Source organism: Pagrus pagrus, assembly GCF_965226575.1.
Source record: "Pagrus pagrus genome assembly, chromosome: 18".
NCBI lineage: Eukaryota > Metazoa > Chordata > Actinopteri > Spariformes > Sparidae > Pagrus > Pagrus pagrus.
In genome coordinates this window covers 401195-426832 of record NC_140202.1, presented here as the reverse complement: position 1 = coordinate 426832, position 25638 = coordinate 401195, and the positions used below count along the sequence as shown (strand labels likewise).

Here is a 25638-nt window from a genome sequence, read left to right as displayed (position 1 = left end):
TTGGGGGGTTTTGAACACACAAATCTTCCTGCTTCCTGCTGAAAATATGTTGTTGAATTTGATGTATAAATAAAGATGCAAATTATGTTTTTGACAACCGCAGCTTGTGTTTGACTTCATACAGAAGATGCAGTAACAGCTGAATTTAATTGTATTGTTATTCTAAAAATCTGTCTTGATATTCCAACTTCAGCAAAAAGGAATGTGTTTGTGTTTGCACAGATTATATAAATGGCTGCAGCACAGCTTCTGAAGTCAGAGGGAGGATGCCAGGTCAGCCTGTAGAAACTCAAGCTATAGTTAGTCATAGTGGACCTGGGCAGGTGAATGTGAAAGTCCCTCTGACAACACACATTGTCATTTCCTAAACTGTTGGACTACTTAAACTATTTTAAATATATTGATACATTTTTTTTTTCCTGAGGTAGTGCTATATAATACAGTTCTCAAATACTCATACAAGTTCTGAGGACATGAGGATATGATTTCTATATCTCAGAAATCTATAATAGCTTTGACTGCTTACCTTGTTAATATTAGCTGTAATGTTTGTGATGTAGGAATTTATTCTGTCACATTAATTGCAAATGTCCACACCATATTTGGCTGGACCGCAACAGGGGCGCCAACCCAAGCCCCCAGGAAGAGCACCAGGCTTTAAAGACAGTTTTTCGTAGTGCCAAACTGTGTAATTACATTGTCACGTTTAAGTGTAACTCTCGCCAAAATGCAACCTAGGCTTTTTTTGTGAATGTACCCGAATCAAACCTTTGTGTAAAAGCATAATTACGACGAAAAAGCCACTTTTAAGATTTACTGTATTTTAGTTTTTGGGTCAAAATCATTTTCAATTACGTGCTAGGGGCAACATTAAGGTAGCATCAAAATCGCTATTTTTAATAGCGATTTTGACTCAAGACAAAAGACTCAGACTAAGACTCAAGACAACATGAAACTTTGCTCGCAGTATCACCAGGGTCTCTACACATGAACACGAGCATTGAGAACATTGTTTGTGTACACAGAGTTTACTAAAAAGAAGGTTTTTAAACAACTCACGTTAGCAGTCGCTTGCTCCGCTCGTCTCCGTCCTGCCAGTCGAGATGCGTCGATCCCCGAGTGCGGCGTAACATGGAGCTTTCTCCATCCAAAGAACAGTCTATAAATCGGTAGATACATATTTTTGAGCATCACAACCCCCGAGAAATGACTTGTTTCACTGTCAGAATTTGAGCAATTTGATCCAATAAAATTTGGAAAGTCTAGAAGAGCCACACAATGAAATTACTTTATCCCCATCAAAGTTAGCTGGGTGCTAAACACAACAATTTAAAATGAAAAAGCTAAAAAGGAATTTGAAAAGCATTTGTAGAGATGAAATTGTGAATGATAATAGAAATAATACAAGGGAGGCATGTGCAACTCAAAATGGGAAAAAGTTAAACTTGTAACTTTGTTAATTACATTAAGAGGAAAAAATCATTAGATCTCAGCAATACTTGTTTTTAGGCTACAGCTATCTTAATAATAAGTATATATTGTATATATACAATATATAGATAAAAAAAAGAAATCTATAAACTAACTTGTGAATGCAATAACAACTCAATTTATTCCTGAATGACCCCACACTGGCAAAGGAATAGTCTGCCCCTTGTTTGCACATGAGCATTTAATATCCAGGAATTCATAACATAAACTCTACCACTGACTACCCTAAATTGGCCACATTTTCGAACCTTGACCAGTAACGGTCCAGCCATATAATGGGTTTTGACCTAGTCTTGTTTTTAATTTGTCGGTAAACACTGAGGACAGCTCACATATATTAGGAATTAGTTATTTGTTTTAAATATTTTTTTCTGATTTGTCAGGTGTCTTTTGTCTCTTTTGTTTGTAAAGCACTTAATTAACTATGTCCATCTTTGTTAGAAAATGACCTATAAAGGTTAATATAATAATATAATAAATAATATTATTTAGCAACATCAAACTAAAGTTGTTGAAAGAGTATTTATTTTTGAAAGTAAATTTCTGAATTAATACATTACATTCTGGAAGAGCAGAACACTTCAATCAAACACACAGTGGTCTTATTACATACTGATGCCACGATTAAAACAGTCTACAGTGGTATCAACACCAGTTCATCCAGCCTGCCAACCATCTCTTGCAGCTGCATCCTATTGTCGAATCTCTGCCTGTCCCTCCTGTCCAGCAGCAGAGCCTCTGTTTGAAGGAGCAGCTGTGTGGCCTGAGATGATGAAAGCTTATCAGAAGCCTTAGCCCTGCCGTGGAGCCTCTCTGCTGGATGGTTCCTGAGTTTGACTGACCTCTCAATCAGGAGCCTGGCTCTGTAGACCTGAGGGATGGAGGGCAGGGACGGGAGGGAGGAGAGAAGAGGGGGGAAGGAGGAGGTGTCCAGTCCTCCCTGCAACCTCCCTCCTCCTTCTCCTCTGTTCTCAGCATCCCCTCTGCTTCTCCTCTGTCCTTTCTGGGACAGAAGATGAAAGGGATTCAGACAGGAAAATCAAGCAGGGGAATATAAATATTATAAATTAGAGACTGTGGAACACTACAGTCAGTGTATTACAAAGTGTATTAAGGGTATTAAGCTTTCTGTCTTCATACTCAGACCTGCCAACCTTGAAGAAATGTTATGAGTACAAACAAAGTACTCATTTTGATAGTTGAACGGTTTCTATAGCTGAACATAAAGCTGAATATTTGAAAAGGCTGAAAAGGCAGAAAAGCTGAAAAGTAATAAACTGAAAGAGCTTAAAAAGCTGAACAGTTTCACTAGCTGATCATGAAGCTGAATATTTTGATAGTTGAACGGTTTCTCTAGCTGAACATGAAGCTGAATATTTTGATAGTTGAACAGTTCCCTAGCTGAACATGAAGCTGAATATTTTGATAGTTGAACAGTTTCTCTAGCTGAACATGAAGCTGAATATTTTGACAGTTGAACAGTTACTCTAGCTGAACATGAAGCTGAATAATTGAAAAAGCTGAAAAGGCAGAAAGCTGAATATTTGAGAGCTGAAAAAGTTGAAAAGCTGAAAAGTACAAGGTTGAAAGAGCTCAAAAAGCTGAAGATTTTAATAGCTGAACGGTTTCTATAGCTGAACATAAAGCTAAATATTTGAAAAAGCTGAAAAGGTTGAAAAGCTGAATGGGAAAACACCTCCCAAACACCTGCAGGTTTAGAAAAAAGTGTAATGGTTATGGCCAAAATATGTATACAGTGAGTAACAGGAGACATTGCTGAACCATGTGATGTCTTTTTTATTTCTGTAGAGTGAAAAATGAGGGCACAACAGCGAGAGACAAAACCGGTACCGTCTGCTCCACTCCAGAAATTTAGGCTCAAAGTTAACACTGCGGCTTATGGGGGAGTTGCTGGAGTGCTTGTCGCTCTAGGGCTTCTACAGCCAAAAGTTTAAGTCCTACATCTGAAATAAGACCATCACCTGAAAGCCAACAAGATTTCCTACATTACTATGTATATATTGTCTATGTGAAGTAAAAGATGTGGGACCCAAATCAAGCTACACTACTATTTGCAACACACACACAGTAACTTTGACGAGTGGTTAACAACACCGTCAGGTAAAATCAACGTCTTAATTTTACCTTTTCAATGCTGTTTGCATTGGCTGGGTTCTATAGGGATGCAGGCGATTAGCAGTGACAGCAAGTGGGCGAAGAGGGATAGGTTATCTGGCCACCCTGGTTTGCTTGAGGCAACTGAATTAAACGTGCGCAGCATTTGGCTCGGAGGGGCAGGTAGGCGAGGGTGTTAAAATGCAGCGCTTTGATTGGCCAAAAGCTTTTCACTCCACTTACACGCAGACTGTTGTGGCTCAGAATCAACTTCATAGATTGAACTTGCATAGAAACTGAAACCGGTGTTGTGCCAGAAAACGACTGCTTGCTTGAAAACGACTAACTAACTCACGAGTAAGCCTAACCCTAACCCCATGGGCGTTCCCGTTGGGGAGTCGTTTTTTGGCAAGCAGTCGTTTTCTTGCACAACACCAGCAAACTGCGAGATGCAACAAAATGCGTACGTGGAGAGAGTCATACAAGCGTACTTAAGGGTCAAAATGCGTGCCGAGTACGAAAAATGCGTACATGTTGGCAGGTCTGCATACTGTAATTTTTTTATTTGGCATCCAACTTTAATACTTTTTGGTGTTCAGATTTGTAATCTTGTTTACTCATTATTTATTCAAGCAGTTCCTGATTTGAATACATTTTTTTGGCCAATTTTATTATGGTAAAATTCAGGTATGACTGCGATAACATGATGCCACTCGACTGTACTATACTTAAATGGTAGCTAATTGCACACCTAGTGTCACCTAACATCAAGGAAATAATAAATAATAAATACAAAATTGCGTGTTAAAAACGTGTTAATTACTGAGCTTTAGAGTTAGAGTTGGATTTTTGAACTCTAGACAAAGCCATGCTATCCTTCACCCCTGCCTCCAGTCTTTCTGCTGAGTTAAGCTAAACACATACACCAAATAACTTGTTTTTACATGTCTGATTTACCTCAGACTAAGTATTACTGATTACAGTATTGTTGGTGCTTTTTCATTCACTATCAATTTCATCAGAATTTCTCCACAAGGGTCACTGGTGTCAAATCAAAACCATTAGGCAATGACCCCTGTGAGAATGAACACCTTGCATGTGTAGCACACCTGTCCTGTGGGCAGTCTCAACAGCATGTCCTCCAATTTCTCAAGCCCCCAGATTCTGTGGTGACACACTCTTGCACTGCCATCAGCAGCCTTCTTAGGCTTCTCGACAACAGTATCCGTCAGATGGCAGTCCACCACACTGTCCTACACAAACACACACACACATACACTTTGTGTCGCATTTACTGGCACATGGGACTGCTACCCTCTTGGACGACACTGAGAAGTAAAATTTAGCAAATCTGTTGGCTAGAAGCAATAATTGTATAACTGGTCAAAAAAAAATATGTCCAAATCCGATACATACTCTGTGGTGTAAATTTACACATTAACTTTTTCATAAATTAACAATTTAACAACATTTTCCTTTGGCAGGAAACTACATGCCGCATCAAGGAATGTGAGCCCAATTTATAAAAAATCATGAACCACAATGTTGGAAATCACTTCTGTGTTGTATTGTGCTATTGCTTCTGTGTCTGTGTGTTGTGTCTAACTCACCATCCAGGTCCAGAAGACTTTCTCTACCTGTCTCCAGTTCACATATGCTTCTAGGAGGTCACAGAGCTGACACATACATACACAGTCCTACAACATGCGCACACACACACACACACGTTAATGGAGTATGAAGATCTGCTCACAGTTGGAACATTGACACTTTGCATTTAATAAGATTAAGAAAGTTCTACAGATCATTCGTTTTATGCCCTGACAACTATTAATTAAATTTTTTAATTCTTTAAAAAACAAGGGATATTTTACAACAGCTTGACTTTATCCTGGTGGGTTTTTGCAGGTTCGAGTTTGGCAAGTTCAAATAATATTCCCCGAAAATAAAGATTACAGAGTTCACTAAGAATAAAGTAGGAATTCAGTTTTGAACAAAGTTCAGTTTTTCAAATCTGTCCAAAGTTAACCTTCAAACAAATCTATAAAGGATATCTGAAAATGTAAATTAACCAAACATCATTGACATTGTATGAGTTACCTCCAATACTGTTCAGTTGATTGTCTTCATCCACACAGGATAAGTGACTTGATGTCATCTTTGCAGTGTGTTTTTTTCTCTCCATCGGTCGCACACAAGGAGGCGGGGGTAGAGAGAATAAAATACTGGGACTATCACCGATCCTACTTTTGATTTGATTGATTTTGAATCGAAATCTTGATACCTCTACTGATATTGAACCGCTAAATCTTTGGGCATAAAGTGTGAAATAAAATAAAATACAATATACATAAAATATTTAATTGCAGTAAAATGTTATCATCTTCCAAATCCAAATTATGTTGTGGTAAGAAAGTAACGGCAGGTTCAGACAAGATGCCGAAGCGCTGCAAATCCCTTCTGTTCACACCAGACGTGAATTTCTCCGCGCCGGTCGGCAAGCAGCTCTGCCCCTCGGCTGTTCTGTAGTCACACTTTTTCACCATGGGTAAATAAATAACTGCATAAAATTATAACATCATGTTTTCCTGTCAACTGTAAATGTATGTCCACTATAGTAATGAGTATTTTTCTGTCAATCGGGGTGTTTAATTATTGAAAATAGTTTTATTTTGAAAATCGACTGGATTCTCTTGTTGCTTTGTTTGACTTCCTGCCCAGCATGACACATTCGGCCGCGGCACGCGGAGAAATTAGACCAGACGCCGAAACGATCAGAGCAGAGTGGCGCTTTCTATGTGACACCATTGGTTAACATGGGCGCCGAAACGAAAATGGCTCCGGTCCTCGGCGCTTTGCAGCTAATCGCGGCGCTTCAGCATCCTGTCTGAACCTGCCGTAAGATCGCTAGTGTTTACACTCAGATTTAAACAAACAGGGTTACTTGTTATCCAAGTATACACAGAGCATATTATTACGTAGTAATTCATTTTTATAACGGCGCATATACACTCACCTCCTTCAGCACTGTTGTGCTTTGATCAGAGGATCCAAGGGAGGAGAAAATGGCAAATAAAACCTAAGGAAAATATTGATTGCTTGGTTGGACTTCAATTGAACTTAATTTAAATAAATATTTCAGTCACTTAAATTGAGTATTTTATACACATTTTCAGATTTGTCATTTGCAATTAGAGCCCGACCGATAAAGGATTTTTAAGGCCGATACCGATACAAATATTAGGTGATTTAAAAATCCGATATTCCGATATATCGGCCGATATATATATATAGAAAAAAATAAATCTAGAAACGCGTAACAAAACATAAACAGATTTCCGTAACATTAGTTATTTGTAGTTATTTATGAGTCCTCACTGAAATAGTATGATAATGCAGTTTAAAAATAAACTTGTTTGTTTTATTGTCACAACAGAACAGAGGAACATCAAAATTACTAGCTAAGTCAGTTTCACTCTCGGCTTACACGTAACAGCAGCAAAACTGGACATGGTAGTCACAAATATTGTCATGCTTATTTGAGTTAAGAGAACTGATGGGGATGTTCTTTTAATTGTTATTCAAGCATGGAACGCCAACACTCATAACGCCAACACTCATAACATAGTTGAAGGGTGTTTCGTCCGTTTTTATTTTATTTTTTAAATATTCATTTATCGGCCATTATAAATGCCGATACCGATAGTTTGGAAAATGCCTAATATCGGCCCATAATATCGGCCAGCCGATATATCGGTCGGGCTCTATTTGCAATCATCTTGCAGTTATGCAGACAAAGTTTCTTATTGTAGCAACTGACAAATACTTGTTGGCAGCCAGTGGAAAAGTTAGAAGAGAGGGGATTTTCTCACAGAATGCAGCAGGCCAGTTTGCTCTTCTTGAATGGACAGCAGCGTCCGCCCCTGGTGCCTGAGACAGCCAATGAGCCACTGAAGTTTCTTCAGAGATGCTGGGTCTAACTGTAGCTCTTTGGAAAGTTGTGGGTTCACCTATCACACACAGAGAGAGATTAGAGATATAACCCGCAGATTCCACTGGATACGGTACAGCTACGGTACGGCTGCGTTACGGCTCCGGTACGATTGTGCTCCGTCGTCCTCGTCCGGCAACCCCCACCAGTTGCGTTTTGAGTCCGCCACGGCGGAGAGACGAAACCGAGGAATTCCCGCGATAATTACATAATCACACACGACCGCAGTTATATGCATGTGTTATAAACACAACAACACGAAGTGTTTCCGACTGACGGATTAGAAGAAGACCTTGTATTTGTCTCTTTTTTGAGGTTTTTGTTTGTATCAACACGGAGTATTTTATTTTGAAAATCAACCGGATGTCTTGTGGTTGTTTCGTGTCTGACTTCCTGTCTGCTCTGTGCTAAATTCGGCTTAATTGCTGCGCTGTGTTGCGGCGTCCGCCAGAATAGAAGTCCTGCGTATCTGATCCGCAGGGCTGCGGACTGCCGGAGCTGGGACGCAGCAGACACGCAGCGCAGCGGACCTGGTGGGAGTTAACACATAGACTAGAGTGCTACGGATCAGCTCCGCCGCCGTGGCGGAGCCGTAACGTAGCCGTACCGTATCCAGTGGAATCTGCGGGTAACAGTATGCAAATACTTAACTACAAAACAAAATTAGGTTTACCAATATATTATGCAATAGTAAGCCAACGGTACTTACCAGCAACGATGTGAGGAGTGAATTGTCCAATTGCTGTACTCTCTGTGTCAGTAGTTTCTCCAGTGTTCCTATAGCGAGCAGCCAGCCCAGCGCCATGAGGAGGTCTCTGCTAGATAATCTCCCTCCTTCTCCTCCCTTCCTCCCATACATCCAGTCAGCATGGTAGCTAGTCTGCCAGAGGCCTGCAGCTACCAGCTTCCTGTGCTCTGAGGCTAAACACAGACAGCAAATACACATTCACAGCGACTTTCAGTAGAATCATATTGTGATGATATGATTATTAGAGACCATATTTTTAAAGAAGTTTGTTGTCCTTATCAATGTAATTAAAAAAATTGAATGAGTTATTCAAAGTATCTTGAGGGAAAATCAGTAAAGCCTTGGACAAAAAGCATTGCAAGCCATGAACAGATCCATAAAAAAATGTAAAAAGGTCACTGACCTCCTAGCTGTGCACTAGCTTCACAGGAAACTATGTTAGCTGTCTGAAGGACATTGGCGAGGAGCTGCCAAAACTGATCCTCCTGGAATTCAACAGTAAGCAGAAAGACATCTGTATAGAATGTCAATAGTATACAAGAGTACACTCAGTCTATTAGGAAGAGGTCTGTATCGGTAAGCACAGTATAGGAACCCATACTACTTCATAACGAACGGTCCCAAACTGAGACTTTTTCTTCTTCTTTTAAAGATGACAGAGATGACCCATATACTTGCTACTTTTTATTTAATTCTCTGTACTTGCAGTGATCCAATTAGGTTCAGTGGAAATTCTTAAATTGTCTTCATTTTTACAGGAATATTGAACAATCCCAGTCTGTAATACCTGTAATAATGCCTTGTTTAAACTGTACCAGGAAATCATCAAGAAACAAAAACAGTTGGATACAGTATGCTGCACTGTCATCTATACGACATCTACACTGACCAGCCACAAAATTAAAACCACAAACTTAAAACCCCAAACTTAATATTGTGCAGGGTCCTCTTGTGCAGCCGAAACCGTTCTGACCTGTGAAGGCATGGTCAGTTCAGTACAGACCTCGAGAAAATGAAGTTACATTCCACCATGACATGGAAAACAGATAATGAACCCACCACCTCGGGCCCACCACCAAATTTAGCCAGCCTGAATGTATCCGGTGTGGGGACAGCTTCCAGGCCAGTAGCCGCGAGTAGTCTGCACAGAGCTCCAATGACTTGCTTCACTTCCACACTCACCGCGGCTTTACTGCGCTGCATTACAGCCACCACACACTACACGCATATGACCAAATGTTCTAACCAGTCAGCTGCCACACGTAGTCCAGAAGAGATTCTTTCACTCTTTTAAAGACATTTTCAATGACATTTCTACCGCTCTGAAGTTGTTGAGTTGTTGATATTTCGCGGCGAAGACAATTACTTCCGGGTACGTGGTCGTAAGCGAATGGAAGAAATTGCGATTGGCCAATTATAACTGTGATTCTGAAAGAGGCGGGTCGCACTTATTTTTCATTGGTCCGTAAGCGGTTTCTCCGATAGTGAAGTGTTTTTATTTACTTTTTTCCAGTCTTTATTAACACAGCAAAGCAAACAGAGTGAAGTTTCTTTGTTGTACAGGAGGGGGGTAACTCTTCACAAATTTGTCACTTTTCAATGTGTCCCATTTCCTTATAATGATTTGTTTTATTTTATTTGCTTCACTACCATATTGTGTTACAAAGTACACCTGATCTGAGTTTGGTTGTCTGTTTTTGAACTACTTATTGTTCTCTGGTGAGACTTTATGCTTTATTGTCAGCTGTGGATATGGTGTTTTGTAGTACTTGAACACTGTAGTGGCCCTCCTGCGAGACGACAATACCAACATTCGCCCCAAGATAATGTGAGTTTGAGACCCCTGGATTAAGCCTTTTTCTAATCTTATCAATAATTAAATTTAAGTTTTTGGAACAAATTGCTTCTTCATTTCTCACAATGGTAATCCCTAAATAAGTGATCTTTTCTTTGACCAGTATGTTACAGACACGCTATTCGTTTTAACATACTATTTTTAATTTGGGTTGGAAGAAGTTGTGTGCAAAGAATAAATAATATGTGACTATATATACATCTTAAAGTGATTAGCTCCCAAACACGCGTGCACTTACACCATCTTGGCTCTGTTTTTTTCATACATTTAATCTATTCTTTACACTTTTTTACACAATATTGTTTCTTAAACCTTTGGTTTAACAACTCGTGAAGACTAAATATGCCAATTGCATTTAACATTACTTGGTAGTGGTGGAAGATGTATTGAGATATTTTACTGTACTACTGAAGATCATCACGTGTGTAGAAGTCAACTTTTCATGAGCTCAGAAAAACAGCCCTGTTTTCAGTTTTGTGACAATGTATTTTTACATGTGGAGCTTTTAAATAGTTTATTTGAGAAACAGGATAATTTTCTCAACCCATTAAAAAACAAATAATCCTTCAGTTTAACAGAACAAATGACATTAAAAAACAAATGTAATGGAGTAAAAAGGCAAATATTTGCCTCTGAAATACAGTGGAGAAGTATGCATACATAAATTCTATTGTGAACATTAAATTGTTATAATCATTCAAACAAACCTTTACTGAATATATTTGTGTGTTGATGTTCCGGAATTTAAAATCCCTTATGTTTGGTTCACAGTTACAACTACCACAGTTTGTTCAGATTTTTCCATTCTGATCCCTGGAGTCAAGCATGGTTTTGATTCATTTAAACACAATAATATAATACAAAATAATATAATATAAAAAAATGTCATAAAACGCTAGTAAGATTTTTAGAAATGTACAGGAATCCTGATCATTTTTATTGGAAAAGATGAAAATCCTATAGGAATTTTTGAAGGTAGTCAACTGAAGAACAGCACTGTACTTAGTTACATTCCAACACTGCATATTGGTTTTAATTTAAAAATAGCTAATTCCTGTTTGTATCTATAAGTCAAATTACTAAATTATTATACTATATTGTCATATAATACCAAGATTACTTTTATATTTAAAGTGACAGGATTCAACAGTATCTTGTAATCCTTGACCATCAAAACATGGGGGAAGACATCATCTTGTCTGTGTTTAATATGTTTGGTTCAGAAGATATGATGCAAAATACATAATTCAGTTATGGCGGAAAGTAAAACGGCCGCCATGACCACCACATTGCGTTTTTGCGATGGCTCCATCTCTGAAAATGCTCAGGGCCCCAAACTGAGTGTATTTTTTCACATATCATCTGAACTACAGGTATATTTCAATAGTATTTATTTAAGGTATCAAAATCATTTAAAAAACATAAACATCTCGCACACTGAATGAATAAAAATGCTTCAAATAATTTAAAACATGAAAATCATTTTACAGATATTGATAATTAATGAGGATATGCTACATGCAGTACTTGTGGTATCACATTCTAAAGATCAGGAATAAAGTGGAAACTATGGATCCAAAATTGACTAAAAACTGACAATAAAATCCCAGAAGACTAGTTTCTTCTCTTAAAAAATTAACAAAAGACCTTTGGCTATAGCCATCCCTACATTGTGATGTTATGGAGAGAGGACTGCATTAGGTATTTAAAGCCAACTCCTACTAGGCTAGACATGGTCCAATAGTATTGGAGCTAATAGTATCACCTTACTAACATCTAGTCCACACAAATCTATCTTCTCACTAGAGTGTGCACTACACAGTGCTTTAGTTCTAACAAGAAGAACACAGAAAGGCATATAAATCATGAAAACTCTTAAAACACACATTGTACAATTTACAGTGTTTTTGTCCTGCAAATGGTACTATACCAGCAATAAAGTAAAGTCATGAAAAAAATCATAATGCTGTAAATAGCATTAGGAAATGTTCAGCCTTTAAGGGTGTCATAAAAATTTCCGGTCCCAAACTCACAAGGCCTTTAGTACTGTCAAATTTAAAACTCTAAAACATACACGTTCTGTGTATTTGTTATTTTGTGCTTTTTAATCTACAACTAAGTCTATGCTGTTCTAAATCATTTTTTGTAAGAAAAGCACCATGACAAACCATATAAAATCTAAAAAAGGGAAGGGTGTTGTAGTTTTACTAATAGTTGTGCTTCTCAGCTCTCTCCATCTCCTTCATCCTCTTCCTGTTTGATGACCGGGGTTCCTGGAAACAACAGAAAAAAAGATCATGACCGTAACTTCAAGCAATATTGCTATCGTGTTTTTTATGGTTTCAACATTTACGGGTCTGTAATTTACTAGTATTTTCCAGTAAGTTTCCTGGAAAGAAATATTTATCTTTAGTAATGGTGGGGAAAAAAGGAATTTCAATGAAACTACCATATAAATTCTATTTAAACCCAAGTAAATATTAATATTACCTCCGCCAAGGAGGTTATGTTTTCACCCATGACCATTTGTTGGTTACTAGTGAACAGATTTCCACGAAACTTGGATGAAGGATGGTTCTCAACCCAGAATAGACCACATTAACTTTTGGTGCATATCTGGAACAAAGGACGGATCCAGGAATTTTGTCTTACTTTCTTGATCATTGTGAGATAGGGTGTTTTTTTGACTTTTTGGTTAATTTCTCATGGAATAATGCATGGATCTTGCTGGGAAAACAGGGTTATTAAGCTGGCTGGTAGCTATGAGTGAATACAATTAAATGGGGTCCTAATAAAAACCCAGATCTAGTGGATTTAAATGTTTTCATACAGAGTAGTCCTTTGTCAGCACAATACTTGGATATTGGATTAGGCTTGACTGAATTAAGGGGGCTGTTGGGTCATTCTTAAACTAAACAGTTAATTGCCAAGGACCATGCACCAAAAAAATATTTTATACAAGGAGAAGGGATGTATCGTACAACAGTTTTAGCTGTTGTGTAGTTTTTATCTATACATTTGCTGACTGGTGTCTGTGCCTGTTGACAGATTTTATATTTTTTCATGTTCAGCTGGCCTGATCTCAACTGACCTCAGCTGACTGACTCAAAGACTAGGCTGCGCTTGCAATCAATTTAAATTAATTAAATAGAAATGATTGAAACTAATTCATAAATAAGTGACCAGTAAAGTGTTTTTTGTATTTTTTTCAACCTAACTTGGAGATGTATGGGATTAGTTAGCAATTGGTTTAGTTATTTATTCGTTTTTTTATTCATCAATGTCTTTCAACATTGCTGCTGAAACACTCTTACCGTCTAATTTCTTCAGATTTGGTAGTCTTTTAGAGGCTTCATCCATCCAGGTTCCCTCAGTTGAATGCTTCTCCTCCAGAGGATTTCCAACAAACACCAGGTCCACGAGGCACGACAGGTCAGCTAGCCTCACAAACTCACCTACACACACAGTAAAGACAAAATTTACCAAATTAAAGATTTCGAGAATGATTTACCTGAAGAGATCATTGCTAAGACCTTAGAAATATTTACTCAATTGAGCTTTTTAGCTTGTGTGACAACTTTAGTTTTGATAAGAATGTTCCTCCTCAATAAAATATAAAGAGGGTACTTGCTTTCAGGAGAACATGCAACTAAAGTTTGCAGTGTCAGACAGTGGAAGAAATAAAAGCCTGATATTAACATAACTGCTGACATATTTATCCTCTACATTAAAACAAAAGGTGTTTTCATTTTCTGAAACAGGTCACGTAGCCTCATAAATGTTCTATGAAGCCATGAAGAAACACAATTAGCCATGTCTATTTGAATATCAATATGTGTTGACTGTATTTATGAATGTGGCTTACCCCATTCTTTGACCAGGTTGTTGGACATGTAGAGGACTTTGAGGTTCTTCATGCATTGGATTCCCTTCAGTTTCTCTATCAAGTTATAGGAGATCCACAACTCTTCTAATGTGTCCCCTACTGCCTCCTGCACACATGCACACACACACAAAATAACGTACATTCAAATTATGTTTTTTATAATGTGTAACAACTGAAACACCTTTAAGTTAGAATAAGTTATAAAACTGAAACTAAAATATAACAAAACACTTGGACAATCAAACTAGTTAGTGTTCATTTAAATTCATATGTAACTTACCAGCCCAGTGAGGGCCTTTATATTATTTCTTCCTAATGACAATATCCTCAAGTTCTCTGGAAGCACACAATACAACATCACATTACTCCACCACCTTAACAACAGTGAACAGAGTGTGTTTGTGTGTGTTTTTATGTATTAGTGCAGTCATTACTCACTCAGGCCATTGAGATTGGTTATTTTCTCTATGCAGTTTGTGGACAGAGACAGCTTCCTGTGGAGGACACAGTACAATAACATATCAGGTATTTGAACAATTATATAGTAGTCTGGTTTACAGACTACATCAGCTGCTTAGTTACTTGCCGTAACTAACTAACTAAGCAGATGTAGTTTCTGTGTAGATTCGGAATTTAATAGGAGTGAAAAAACATAATGGAAATACAGTTTGAGGGCAAACTACACAGTGACCTATTGGCTCCACTATTAGATATTTGTGGCATCAAAACATAGCTCCTCTCAGAGTAAGAAAAACACAGCGTCTTCTCAAAGGCTGAGAGGTTACTACTTTGTGCACTGCCTTATACATGTTCTTTACAAATATTTGCACAAATTTGACCCAAATCCTGACAATAACATTATAGTTTGGAACTAATTCATATGCATATTTTTATTTAAAGATCCACAGGAGATTCTTGCCAAGTTAACTGTCTCAGGCACTGCTTCCTTTTGGACTACGCTTATCTTATTCTGAACATAAGCATGTCATTGATAGAACTGATTGGGGACTGTAAACAGCCTCGTAAGCAAAAAATGTACACAGGAGGAAAGATGACGGACAACAGAGACACCCAATTTATACTTTGACAAATTTGGACCAGTTCAGCCTGAACAAAGTCTATAAATCTCAATTTTTAAATTTATCAAACCTCTACAGTGGATCAAATGTACATCCTAATCAAGAGATCAATGTGTCTGTTATGAAAAATGTATTTCATAATTGAAAACTATGTGCCGGGGAAAGCTAGTTGATCTAAAAGACATCCAATAAATGAGGAAAAAACAGATATATGCCTTCAAATAACTTCTAATGCTACCTTATTCTGAAACACTAAACATATCAATCAATGTGTAACAACTTGTTAAAATAGGGTTACTCACTCGCAGTTCGTGAGTGCGGAGAGAGAAGCATCCATCTTCTCTATAGGAGGAACCTGACCGTACAGTTTAATGGCGGTGGCCTCACTCACTTTCTCCCCTGACTTCTCCTCCTATACACACACACACACACACACACACACACACACACACACACACACACATCGAAATATGCAGTTGATATAATAATGCAACTATAAAATAAACTTCCAGTCATGAATTCTACATATCTGTATGAAGACTAACAAAACTTCTATTACACAGTAATGCATTGTATTATGTGTGTGTTTTCAGCTGTCTGTCTGCCACTCACCCATTTGGCCAGTGCCTCTCTCACAGTGGTTGCTTTGGCCTAGAGACATTATCATCACATTCAATTAGACAGGGAGGGACTGGATTATGTTGTCAGTGATAAAATAGCAGATAGGTACTGTAGACATGCTAGCAACCGTGTAACATTAAACACGCGTTTTATAGGCTGTAGCCACTGTGGGTTTATCACAATTTCCATTTAAATGGTTTTGGCTACTTCATTCTGAGTGAGCAGCCATTCGAAGAGGTCATCTTCCTCTTAATACAAAATTGGGCAGCAGGAAAGACGCCAACATATACAAAGACATCCATCCGCGCTGATATTTGCCAGCTATTTAAGTCTAGGTTACACTAATTGGCATTTAGGACCAGCTAACTAGCTAATTAAAGTTAGCTCATGTTAGCTCACAACGCCAACAATGTTGTATGAAAGGTCAACTAATATATCGAAGTCACTGCATGTTTGTATAGGAGTTACAGTCAGGACTGTACAAATTATCTGATAAAATACAAAACAGCAGCGAAAAATTAACCGATTACATAAACACTCACCATATTGATGTCTAACGTTACCCTGGTTGCTATGGCACTGAAGGGTAGCCTACAAGCTGCGCCTGCGCAGTGGGCTTGACCCGTTAAAACAATACTGCAGATCAACAAGATAACAATAGGCTACTTTTGCTATAACTACTGTAGATACTACCCATCCTCACCCATTACCACTATTTTGTTTGACGATACATGCCACAAAGATAAAATATTATGCAAGGAAAGAGGGGTGACGGAGGCAAAAATAAAACACGTAATTGTCTCATTAGGTGTTTGAACCTTTAGTTTTTAATAAACAAAATACTTATAGAAAGCTCACTACTTAGCTGTGTATTCTGTGTAGCTGTGAGTGATATGCAATTGCCATTTCTTTTGTGCCAACAAATTATCGTCAACATGAGTTTATTCACATTATCATAATACTGAGGTTTGGAAGACATGCAATTCAGCTGCAATTCTAAAAAGCAATAAAACACTGGTTTATTATTAGGCTATTTATTGTTGAAGATAAAGACTTTAACATTGAACATTGAACAGTGAAACATTGAACATTGAAAAAAAATACAGAAGTAAATAATGGAAAAAACTTAAATGTGAAAATCAGTATCCCTCCTTCCTCCCTTACAGCAGGTTGCACATTAACACAGCTTGCATAACAAAAAGAAAATCATGGGAGGGCAAGTGCAAACTAGAAATACAGGCTACACATCTAAAAATGTGACAAAACCAAGAAATTAGACTGCTACTGTGAACGTTAGCAGGAACAGCAATGTTTACAACAGCAAAGTCACAATAAACTCAATATCTGGAAGAAGTTTAAGATTTGTGGCAAGATAAACAGCCTACACAGCTTTCATATTAGATTATTCTTAACCCTTTAACAAGCAGTTAGCTTGTTACTTGTAACTCTGAGATTACCGAATTGAATTTATCAAAGTAGATGTTCCTCGTTTCGTTGAATGTTTTACATTGTAGGAGAAAGTGCATCTCTGTCTCCACCTCAAGCTCTCTCTCTCTCTCTATCGCTCCCTCTCTCGCCTCGAGAGACAGAGCGGAGCCGCAGCTGACAGAGAAGCGGCTTTACACCGCGTCCTGACATACAGCGAGCGAGCGAGCGAGCGAAACGGCGATGAAAACTCGCGCGAAGGTGTCCTGATATGCAGCGTGACGATTTTGTTGCGAATATATTGGTCAGAATCCAAATTGCAATTGCCGGCCATGCGGCCTCCTTCCGATTCAAATCCTTGTGGTGCGGGTGACTGGGTTCATAAATCATAGGATATTGCTGAACTATTAAAATTAATTTCTCCTTGTCCATGCTTGCCAGTCGGTTGTTCTCCTCTCTCTGCTGACTAGTTTGTCAACAGGAAGCAGCGTGCCGTGTACTTTTTAACCAATAAGAAGTGTTTAGGGGCGGGACACCGCCGCAAAATGTCGTCCGGATAGAGACAGAGCGAGGGTTGAGCGACATCGCTGGACGGAGCGATATCGCTCGCGGCACGTCAGGACAGGCTGATGTGAAAGTACACATTCTAATCACTTTTCCTCGCTCGCTCACTCGCGTCGCTGTCGCGTCACTGTATGTCAGGACGGGGTGTTACATAGACATATATATGTATATATGTCTATGGGGTGTTACACCACCTCAATCAGCCTGTCCTGACTGACCGATATCGGTCCGTCCAGCGATGTCGCTTTTTACATCCCTACGCACAACAGGAATTTATTTATTCATTAAAAAAACACACACAAAGGGCACTTTATAATACGAGGCAAAAAGGGCAGGCGCTCAAGCACCCCTTGGGCCCTATGTGTGCACGTGCCTGCTTGACATCTTTGGGGGGCTCAACAGTAGAACCAGTGCCCTCCATCAATCAATGATGTTGTTAATATGATAATAGTAAAACAAATTATATTTGTAACATGTAAGCCTAAAGCTAACAGATTGGGTTGCTTGGTAAAAGTAATTTATTGAGAAAGCTGAAGTAATCAACATTCCTGATCACATACTCGTCTAGGCGGAAGAGGGCTAATTCAGGGTTGGTTTAGAATCATTTTAAATCCTGCAACTCTTTCACAAACAACTACAGACAATCTTGTGATGGAATCACCCCAGAACAAGGAATGCACAACATTAAACATGGTATAGTTCACTTGTTTCACCAGACTCACTTCTCTAATGCCACCTGTTCCACTGCACTATTCATGTCTCATTAGGTGTGATCCCATTGTAAGATGGTCTCCAGTTTTACCTAACCTAATTTTTATCTCAACAACACACCTTCCACATGCAAGTCGCTAAGGTCATATTGGGGGTAGTGGTAGCCTAATCCACAGACCAGCAGCGACTGCACCTCCCTCCTTACCACCACTGAGGTGCCCTTGAGCAAGGCCCTTAACCCCAAATGCTCCAGTGGCTGACAGATGAGACTGTGGTTGTACTGAAGAGCTTTCAGGATGGAATGGGTAACTGTTTGAATGTGATCGGGGCGTTCCTGAAAAAGAGAGCATTGCTCTCAGTAGCCCTTTTCACACAGAGACTCCGCATTATCTCTGCAGCGGAGGTTCGGCAATTCTCTGCCTTTGTTTGCTCACACACAACCAAGCAGCTCCGGCGTAAAGACGCACCAGTGTGTAATTCACACAGAAAGCCGGCACTGCGGATCCGAAAGAGGTGTGACGGTACGCTTTGTGATGATGATGTCTGTGTGTTTTTTTCAACGTTTTTCCCCCGGTGTCCACCTGTTAATCTAAACATGTAACCGCTGACTGTTTATAACCATATGGATGCTGCTATAATGTGTTGTGATTGAGATCCTGACCCACCATGCATCCTGGAAAGTGACAAAGTTATGTTTTTCGCTCTAAATTACATAATTACATAATCACCATCAGTAAACAAGTCTCATTCGGGAGAGCTGACCGTCGCAGTGATTTTTTTCAAGATAGTAACTACAACAACACAATAGTGGAAGGAGATAAACACTTGGTGAGTTAAAGTTTTTTGCCAGGGACAGGCTGTTTTTCGGGCAGAAATGTGACGAAGAGTTGGTAGGACAGAAAGGAGGACAGACACTTCTCCACGTATAACTGCGGTATTTCTTTCCTCATATAAGTTGCCAAAGACACTACCAGTTACTACATTACTGTTGTTTGGTCCTGTAACATTTCTTTGTGGGACATTTCTCTTTATTTTGTTGAGTGAAGGATCTGTTTAGTTATCAGACTGTGAACACCATCAGATTGACACACCCCCGCTCCACGTGGCCGTCTTATCCATTCACACAGACACCGGTTCGCCTCTGCTGCCCCTCTGATACTACCTCCGGAGGCACATCAGAGCCGCAGCAAAATTTCATCCATCGCCGCATCTGAAACTTTCACACAGAGGAGGATGTGGAGAATTGGTGCAGGATCCCCACACTCAAAGGGCAGTGTGAATGGGGCTACTGTGTTAACAGGGTTAATAAATAAAAGGATTGAGCTTTAAAAATTTTCACAACATGCATCATATTAAGTCATTTCCTTCTCATAATGTCAGTGAATTTAGCATTTACTGTTCACCTGAAATGTGTATAATGTTGCATATGGTATCATTGTAATCCTTGACCATCAAGACATAGGGGTGGACATCACCTTTTCTGTGGTGTGGGTTCAGGAGATATGATGCAAAATTGCTGCCACATGACATTTTTGCATTGGATCCATATCTGAAAATTCAGGGCTTCAAACTGTACCAAATTTCATACTTTTATGAAAGTGAATGATTCACCTCAAATTTGTCACATATCATCCAGACTATTAGGAAATCTGGGGAGAACTGAAGAAAAAGATACCTATTAAGGGGAGGTCCAGGCTCACAGGTCGACATCAAAGAAAAGAGGGGAAATCTGCCTGTCTGTCTGTCTGTCTGTCTATCTATCTAAACTATATAAACATCAAAAAGAAGTCCATATGATCCAGACCAGTTACTCTGTGTGGTCCGTGCTCCAGACCAGTTAGGTAAAGGTTTACTTTTTTGAAATATGTAGTTGTTACAGGACAGCCATGCCACAAACATATGGTGACCTATAGATGATGCATTGCTGTAGATTAAACTAAGCAACAGTAGCCCATATAAAGTTGTTAAAATGAGCTTAAGTAAAATATAACATACACATTAATGCAGCAGCAATATATAGCAGTAATACAGCAGTAATATTAATCCAAAAAGACGAAAACATTTTACTCGATAATAACACAAGGACCACGCCACAGACCACTGAGTAACGGGTCCAGACCACAAGGAACACACCAGGGATCACAAGGACCACACTAAAATATGGTTGAGCTGTCAGAGATGGGAGAAAGTGGATTAGGACCACAAAGACCATTCCATGGACCACTCACCAAGTGGTCTGGACCACATGGACCACACCATGGACGACTAACTGGTCTGGACAACTAGCTTTAGTGCCCCTGTAAGTGACCAGTGGTCCGTGACATGGTCAGTGGACAGACCACTGAAATGCCTACAACCCCCTCTCCAAATGGAAGCACTGATGCTAGCAGAGCCCTCTTAAGCACTGTTTGCCAGGTGTTGCTATAATTCCTGGGACAGTCTGAGAATCAGGGAGGAAGTCTGTGAACAAGAGTAAATGTAATGTAAATAAATATTAAAACATGACCTAGTCCATGACAACTTTTGTCACATCAGGTAGATTTTAATCATTAGTGGTAGTTGTTTAAAAACAAACACAGCAACTCCCATGATCTCACCCTTCTTCTGTGTTTTGTTTTGATTGAGGAACTCCTAGTGCCAGAAATTATACACTGTGTATTCAACTCGCCACTAACTTGCTAATGAGCAAGTTACTCACTAGCTTGAGTATTTTAGCTTCCAAAGGAGTTAAGATGAAATGTTTGGGAACCATCGATCTACAATAACAGTTTAATCTAAACATCTCCAATCACTTATCTGATTCCATTCACATATGCAATATTTTAGCAATACTAGTGTGTTAATATTATTGGCTCTAATAAAGATATATTACGTAGCCTATATGCTCATAATGCTATCTAGTAAATTTGGAAAGGAAAGTGAATATTTGTAAATTTAGGCATTCAAATCCACAACTCTGGTTGGCAAAACCAGCTTCCTCTAAAATCTGAATTTTAAACCCTCCTCCCCCTTCCTGTTACACAGAAACATACCTTATGTTTGTGTGTGTGTGTGTGTGTGTGTGTGTGTGTGTGTGTGTGTGTGTGTAGAGTGGAGTGGAGTGGGCGGGATCTTGAAGGGACACGCAGTATACAAATAACAGTCATGTGCGTCAAAGCTGGATCCATTTGCCTGACAGAGGATGCGACAAGCCACAGAAGCTATGAAGAGTTCCCACACAGTTGTTCACAACAAGCGGGACGGATACCACTTAAACCGTAGGTAGAAGGTCTGGACGATGGGGATTGAATGTTACTGAAAGGAAAAGTCAAGCTTGGGAGCTCAGCAGCCAGTCAAAATGGGATCATCTATTTGTCTCCATGCAGCTGCTAATTGAGCCAACACTGCACAAGTCTTGACCAGGCCAAAGTGTTGCATTGTTCTAACCAAGACAAACAGCAAATGTTCCTCTACCACCTATCAGCGGATCAAGAACCATCTGGCAAAGTGGAATTCACTAATGCTCTACCAGCAAACAACAGAAGTCAGCCAAACCAAAAGGATATAGTACCCATTTACCAAGTTGTCACTGATGAGAGAAAATAGTGTGTCATATATTGGTTACACAAGGTAAGAAAGTAAATCAAGAGTCTAACAAATATAATAAAATCGGTGTTGCTCTTGCTGCAAGAAACAAAGCAGCCTCCCAGGACTCAGAGACTCCCAGCTGACTGATTAAACAGACCTTTGATGGTCAGCTAGCTGCAACATCAACTTCAGCACCCTCCGATACTACAAAAGATGCTAGTAGTCTGGGTGCCAACGACAGCAGTACAATGATGCCAGTCAGGGCTAAACATGATGCTAGTCTCTGCGAGGCAAGGCAAAAAAGAGATTTCTGCTTGGTGACGCAGCTATTGAAACAGAATCTGAGGGCCCTGAAGACGAATGTTGTCTGGAGAGGCTGAAGGAGGACAGTGATGATGAGTACTACACTGACCAGAGGATCACAGAATGTCCTGAAAGTCAACTCCAGCCCCTTCTCAACAGGAAATGATATGCTGGAAATTTCAAAACCTGCAGAGGAGCAAGACATGTCGACTATTTTGTCAACAAAAGTAGGCAATGTAAGGGGTTATGAGAGGGACACCACCCCGCTTGTTAGCAAAATGACCAGAAATGAATCCCCTTTGTTAATCTGCCATCCCCTCTCCATCCCCAGGTAGCAAAGAGAGTGCAGGGGCAGAAGGGTTGTTTAGTTAAATATATTAGTCTAGTGTGCCTGGCACATTGAGTCCTTCCCTGACCATGGCCCTGGAATATCAGTAGCCCAAATGTGCTGTGTATTGATAAATCCATGGTGATAGTGGTGGTGAAGTAGCAGACGGATTTAAAATTGCTCCTTTTTTATTGAAGTCCTGTATTTCAGTTTTGTCTTGGATCTACAATATTTTTGAAACTATATATTATAAATCCTCTATACAGTATACAATACTATATTGTAGCTTACACTCTAAAAAGTGGTGTCACTTTCATGATCAAATTGACAAGTTGCAGAAGAGAAAGAGGATCATAGAAACACACTGCTGCCTGCAGTATTCCTTCAATATTCCTATAATATTATTATGATAATGCAGTAGCATCTATAGGAGAGGAGTGTCACCTTCATGATCAAAGTGACAGGTAGCAATATGCAGTTGCAGAAGAGCACGAAGATCATAGAGACACACTGGTGCCTGTAGTAATATGTGGCACCCAGGTCATTTTAGTAAGATATTGTTTGCATTGTTAACTGGGTCAACCCCCTTCATTTTCTGATTAAATTTACTTCTGTAGACACACCTGATCCCGGCCTGGCTGAAACAGTTACTACCTTACGCCAGTAGATGGCGGTAGCAACTGATAGCGTGGTGGTTGCTGCGGGCCCCCGTTGTCGTGGTAACCATTGTATCAAGTGCAGAGGAAGTCCAGTCGCAGTAGATACAGTGTAGTTAGTTTACATCCGATTCCAGAGTACTAATAAGTGTGTGTTTATCTGTTTATATCTTTTGAAAGATCTGTTGTACATAATAAATCCCCCTTAACACCTGAAGTGGACGTCTAAAATTCAGTGCGTTACAAATAGTACAACATTCCTATAATATTATTATGATCATTCAGTTGCATCTGTAGAGTTGTGTCACCTTCACGATCAAAGTGACAAATAGCAACATCCAGTTGCAAAAGAGCTAGAGGATCATAGAGATCAACTGCTGCCTGTAGTATTCCTGTAAAATTCCTAATATTACTATGATCATTCAGTAGCATCTGTAGAGCTGTGTCACCTCCATGATCGAAGTGACAAGTTGCAACATGTAGTTGCAAAAGAGCTAGAGGATCATAGAGACCAACTGCTGCCTGTAGTATTCCTGTAAAATTCCTATAATATTACTATGATCATTCAGTAGCATCTGCAGCTTGAAATACATCCCAAGACCAAACCAACTGTGTAACAAAATATTTTATGGGAGACATGACTACAGATATTGTTTTACTATAGTGTAAGGGTAAGTATCAGGTTGGTTAAGGGTTTGGGCCACCCCCTCTTAAATTGAGTATAGTTATTGCTATTGACTCTCCATTCATGCATGGTTGTAATAGCAGTTTTATTAGGACAATATTTATGTAGTAAAATAAAAGAATATAAATTAAAATTAAATGGAACACTTTTCATATAGTCCTCACAATATTTTATATTATGTGTAAAAAAGGAATGCTTCGTACCCTATATATGACCTTTCTTCAAGTCAAACATTTTTAGACTCCTTTTCCCAAAATTGTTGTTATAATAAGTATATATAGTAGCACTGGGCGATAAAACGATAACGATACATATCGCGAAATAACTTTTCCTCGATAGAAATATGAGACACGGTCGATAAAATTTTGATAGAATTCATTCGTCCATGTTTTGACAGACATAAGAATAGCCAATCATAATTAAGCACCGAACCAATCATGCTGGAATAGAGCCACGTCAAGTTAGGTTGACGCACACAGCACACATGCTATTGTTTGGGCTACAGCAGCCTTGAGGGTTAGCATCGGGAGACTGTGAACGGAGATCATGAGCGAGAACTCGAGTGACCAGGTGACTGAAAATGACAACCCAACGACAGATCAAGGTTCAAATGCTGAAGATATAGTCGAAAGGAAGGCCCCGAGAAGTTTGGTAGTGTGGAGGTACTTTGGATATTTAAAGTCGGACAAGAAACAGAGTAGTGTGCACTGCAAATTGTGTCAAAAGCATGTTCCCACAAATCAAATCAAATCAAATCAAATTTTATTTGTATAGCCCAAATTCACAAATCACAGTTTGCCTCAGAGGGCTTTACAATCTGTACAGAGACGACACCCTCTGTCCTTCGACCCTCGATTCGAGTGAGGAAAAACTTGCCCCAAAAAAAAAGGCCCTTTTAACAGGGAAAAAAAATGCGGAAGAAACCTCAGGGAGAGCCACAGAGGAGGGATCCCTCTCCCAGGATGGACAGACGTGCAATAGATGTCGCATGTACAGAGCAGATCAACGAGATCACAATGTATTCAATTATAAGCGATGGTTGACAGGAGTGAAAGTACATAAAGATGTATTACAGCAATAATAATGAAATGCACATGGAAATGTGATTACTAGTGATAACAGTAGTAGTGATTAATGGTAAGGATGGTATGTAGTAATGCATTACAATAATAGTAGTGGAATGTATGTAATAGAGATGTGACTAATATTAGCGACAGTAGTGGTGGGTGTCAGGCAGGGTCATGGCAATAGGCGCATCCACGATCCGGCAGGGCCATAGCAGTAGGCGCATCCACGATCACGACAAAGACAAGTAATACCACCAATCTTTTTTACCATCTGAAGCAGTGCCACCCACTAGAGCACGCGCAATCCCAGACCGAAGCAAGAACTAATGCGCCCCCGAAAACAACCTGGGGAAAGCCTGAGAAGCAACAGCAGCAGACCATGGAGTCTGCTCTCTCCAGCGTCATGCCTTATGACAAAAAACAAAGACACATAGCGACATCACAAATGCAATAGCCTACTGTATTGCAAAAGACATGCTACCACTAAGCACGGTCGAAAATGAGGGATTCAAGCGGTTGATTAAAGTAATCAACCCTCGTTACCAA

The 25638-nt window shown here is 39.3% G+C and overlaps 3 protein-coding genes across 3 annotated transcripts in view; all 3 read right to left on the bottom strand.

Annotated features, from left to right (window-relative positions):
* LOC311274452 (uncharacterized protein) overlaps positions 1-11484 on the bottom strand; it is a 48053-nt gene extending 36569 nt beyond the window's left edge. Inside the window, exons 1-5 of the mRNA XM_084382131.1 lie at positions 9405-11484; positions 8749-8830; positions 8307-8518; positions 7479-7616; positions 6623-6685 (exon numbers count right to left, since the gene is read on the bottom strand). Coding sequence (XP_084238257.1) covers positions 6623-6685; positions 7479-7616; positions 8307-8518; positions 8749-8830; positions 9405-9548 — 639 coding nt within the window. The 5' untranslated portion in view covers positions 9549-11484. The remainder of the gene's footprint in view (positions 1-6622; positions 6686-7478; positions 7617-8306; positions 8519-8748; positions 8831-9404) is intronic.
* Positions 1995-6614, bottom strand: LOC311274454 (uncharacterized protein). Its single transcript, XM_084382134.1, has 4 exons — positions 5707-6614; positions 5217-5303; positions 4716-4859; positions 1995-2494 (listed from the first exon to the last, which is right to left on the bottom strand). Exons 2-4 carry the CDS (start codon positions 5289-5291, stop codon positions 2126-2128), a joined length of 588 nt encoding a protein of 195 aa, XP_084238260.1. The 5' UTR covers positions 5292-5303; positions 5707-6614; the 3' UTR covers positions 1995-2125.
* A 90-nt stretch (positions 11485-11574) lies between the features above and the next one.
* On the bottom strand, positions 11575-16392 carry dnal1 (dynein, axonemal, light chain 1). Its single transcript, XM_084382135.1, has 8 exons — positions 16329-16392; positions 15778-15816; positions 15468-15577; positions 14525-14580; positions 14367-14422; positions 14066-14192; positions 13515-13655; positions 11575-12473 (listed from the first exon to the last, which is right to left on the bottom strand). Exons 1-8 carry the CDS (start codon positions 16329-16331, stop codon positions 12424-12426), a joined length of 582 nt encoding a protein of 193 aa, XP_084238261.1. The 5' UTR covers positions 16332-16392; the 3' UTR covers positions 11575-12423.
* Between the last annotated feature and the right edge of the window lie 9246 nt (positions 16393-25638).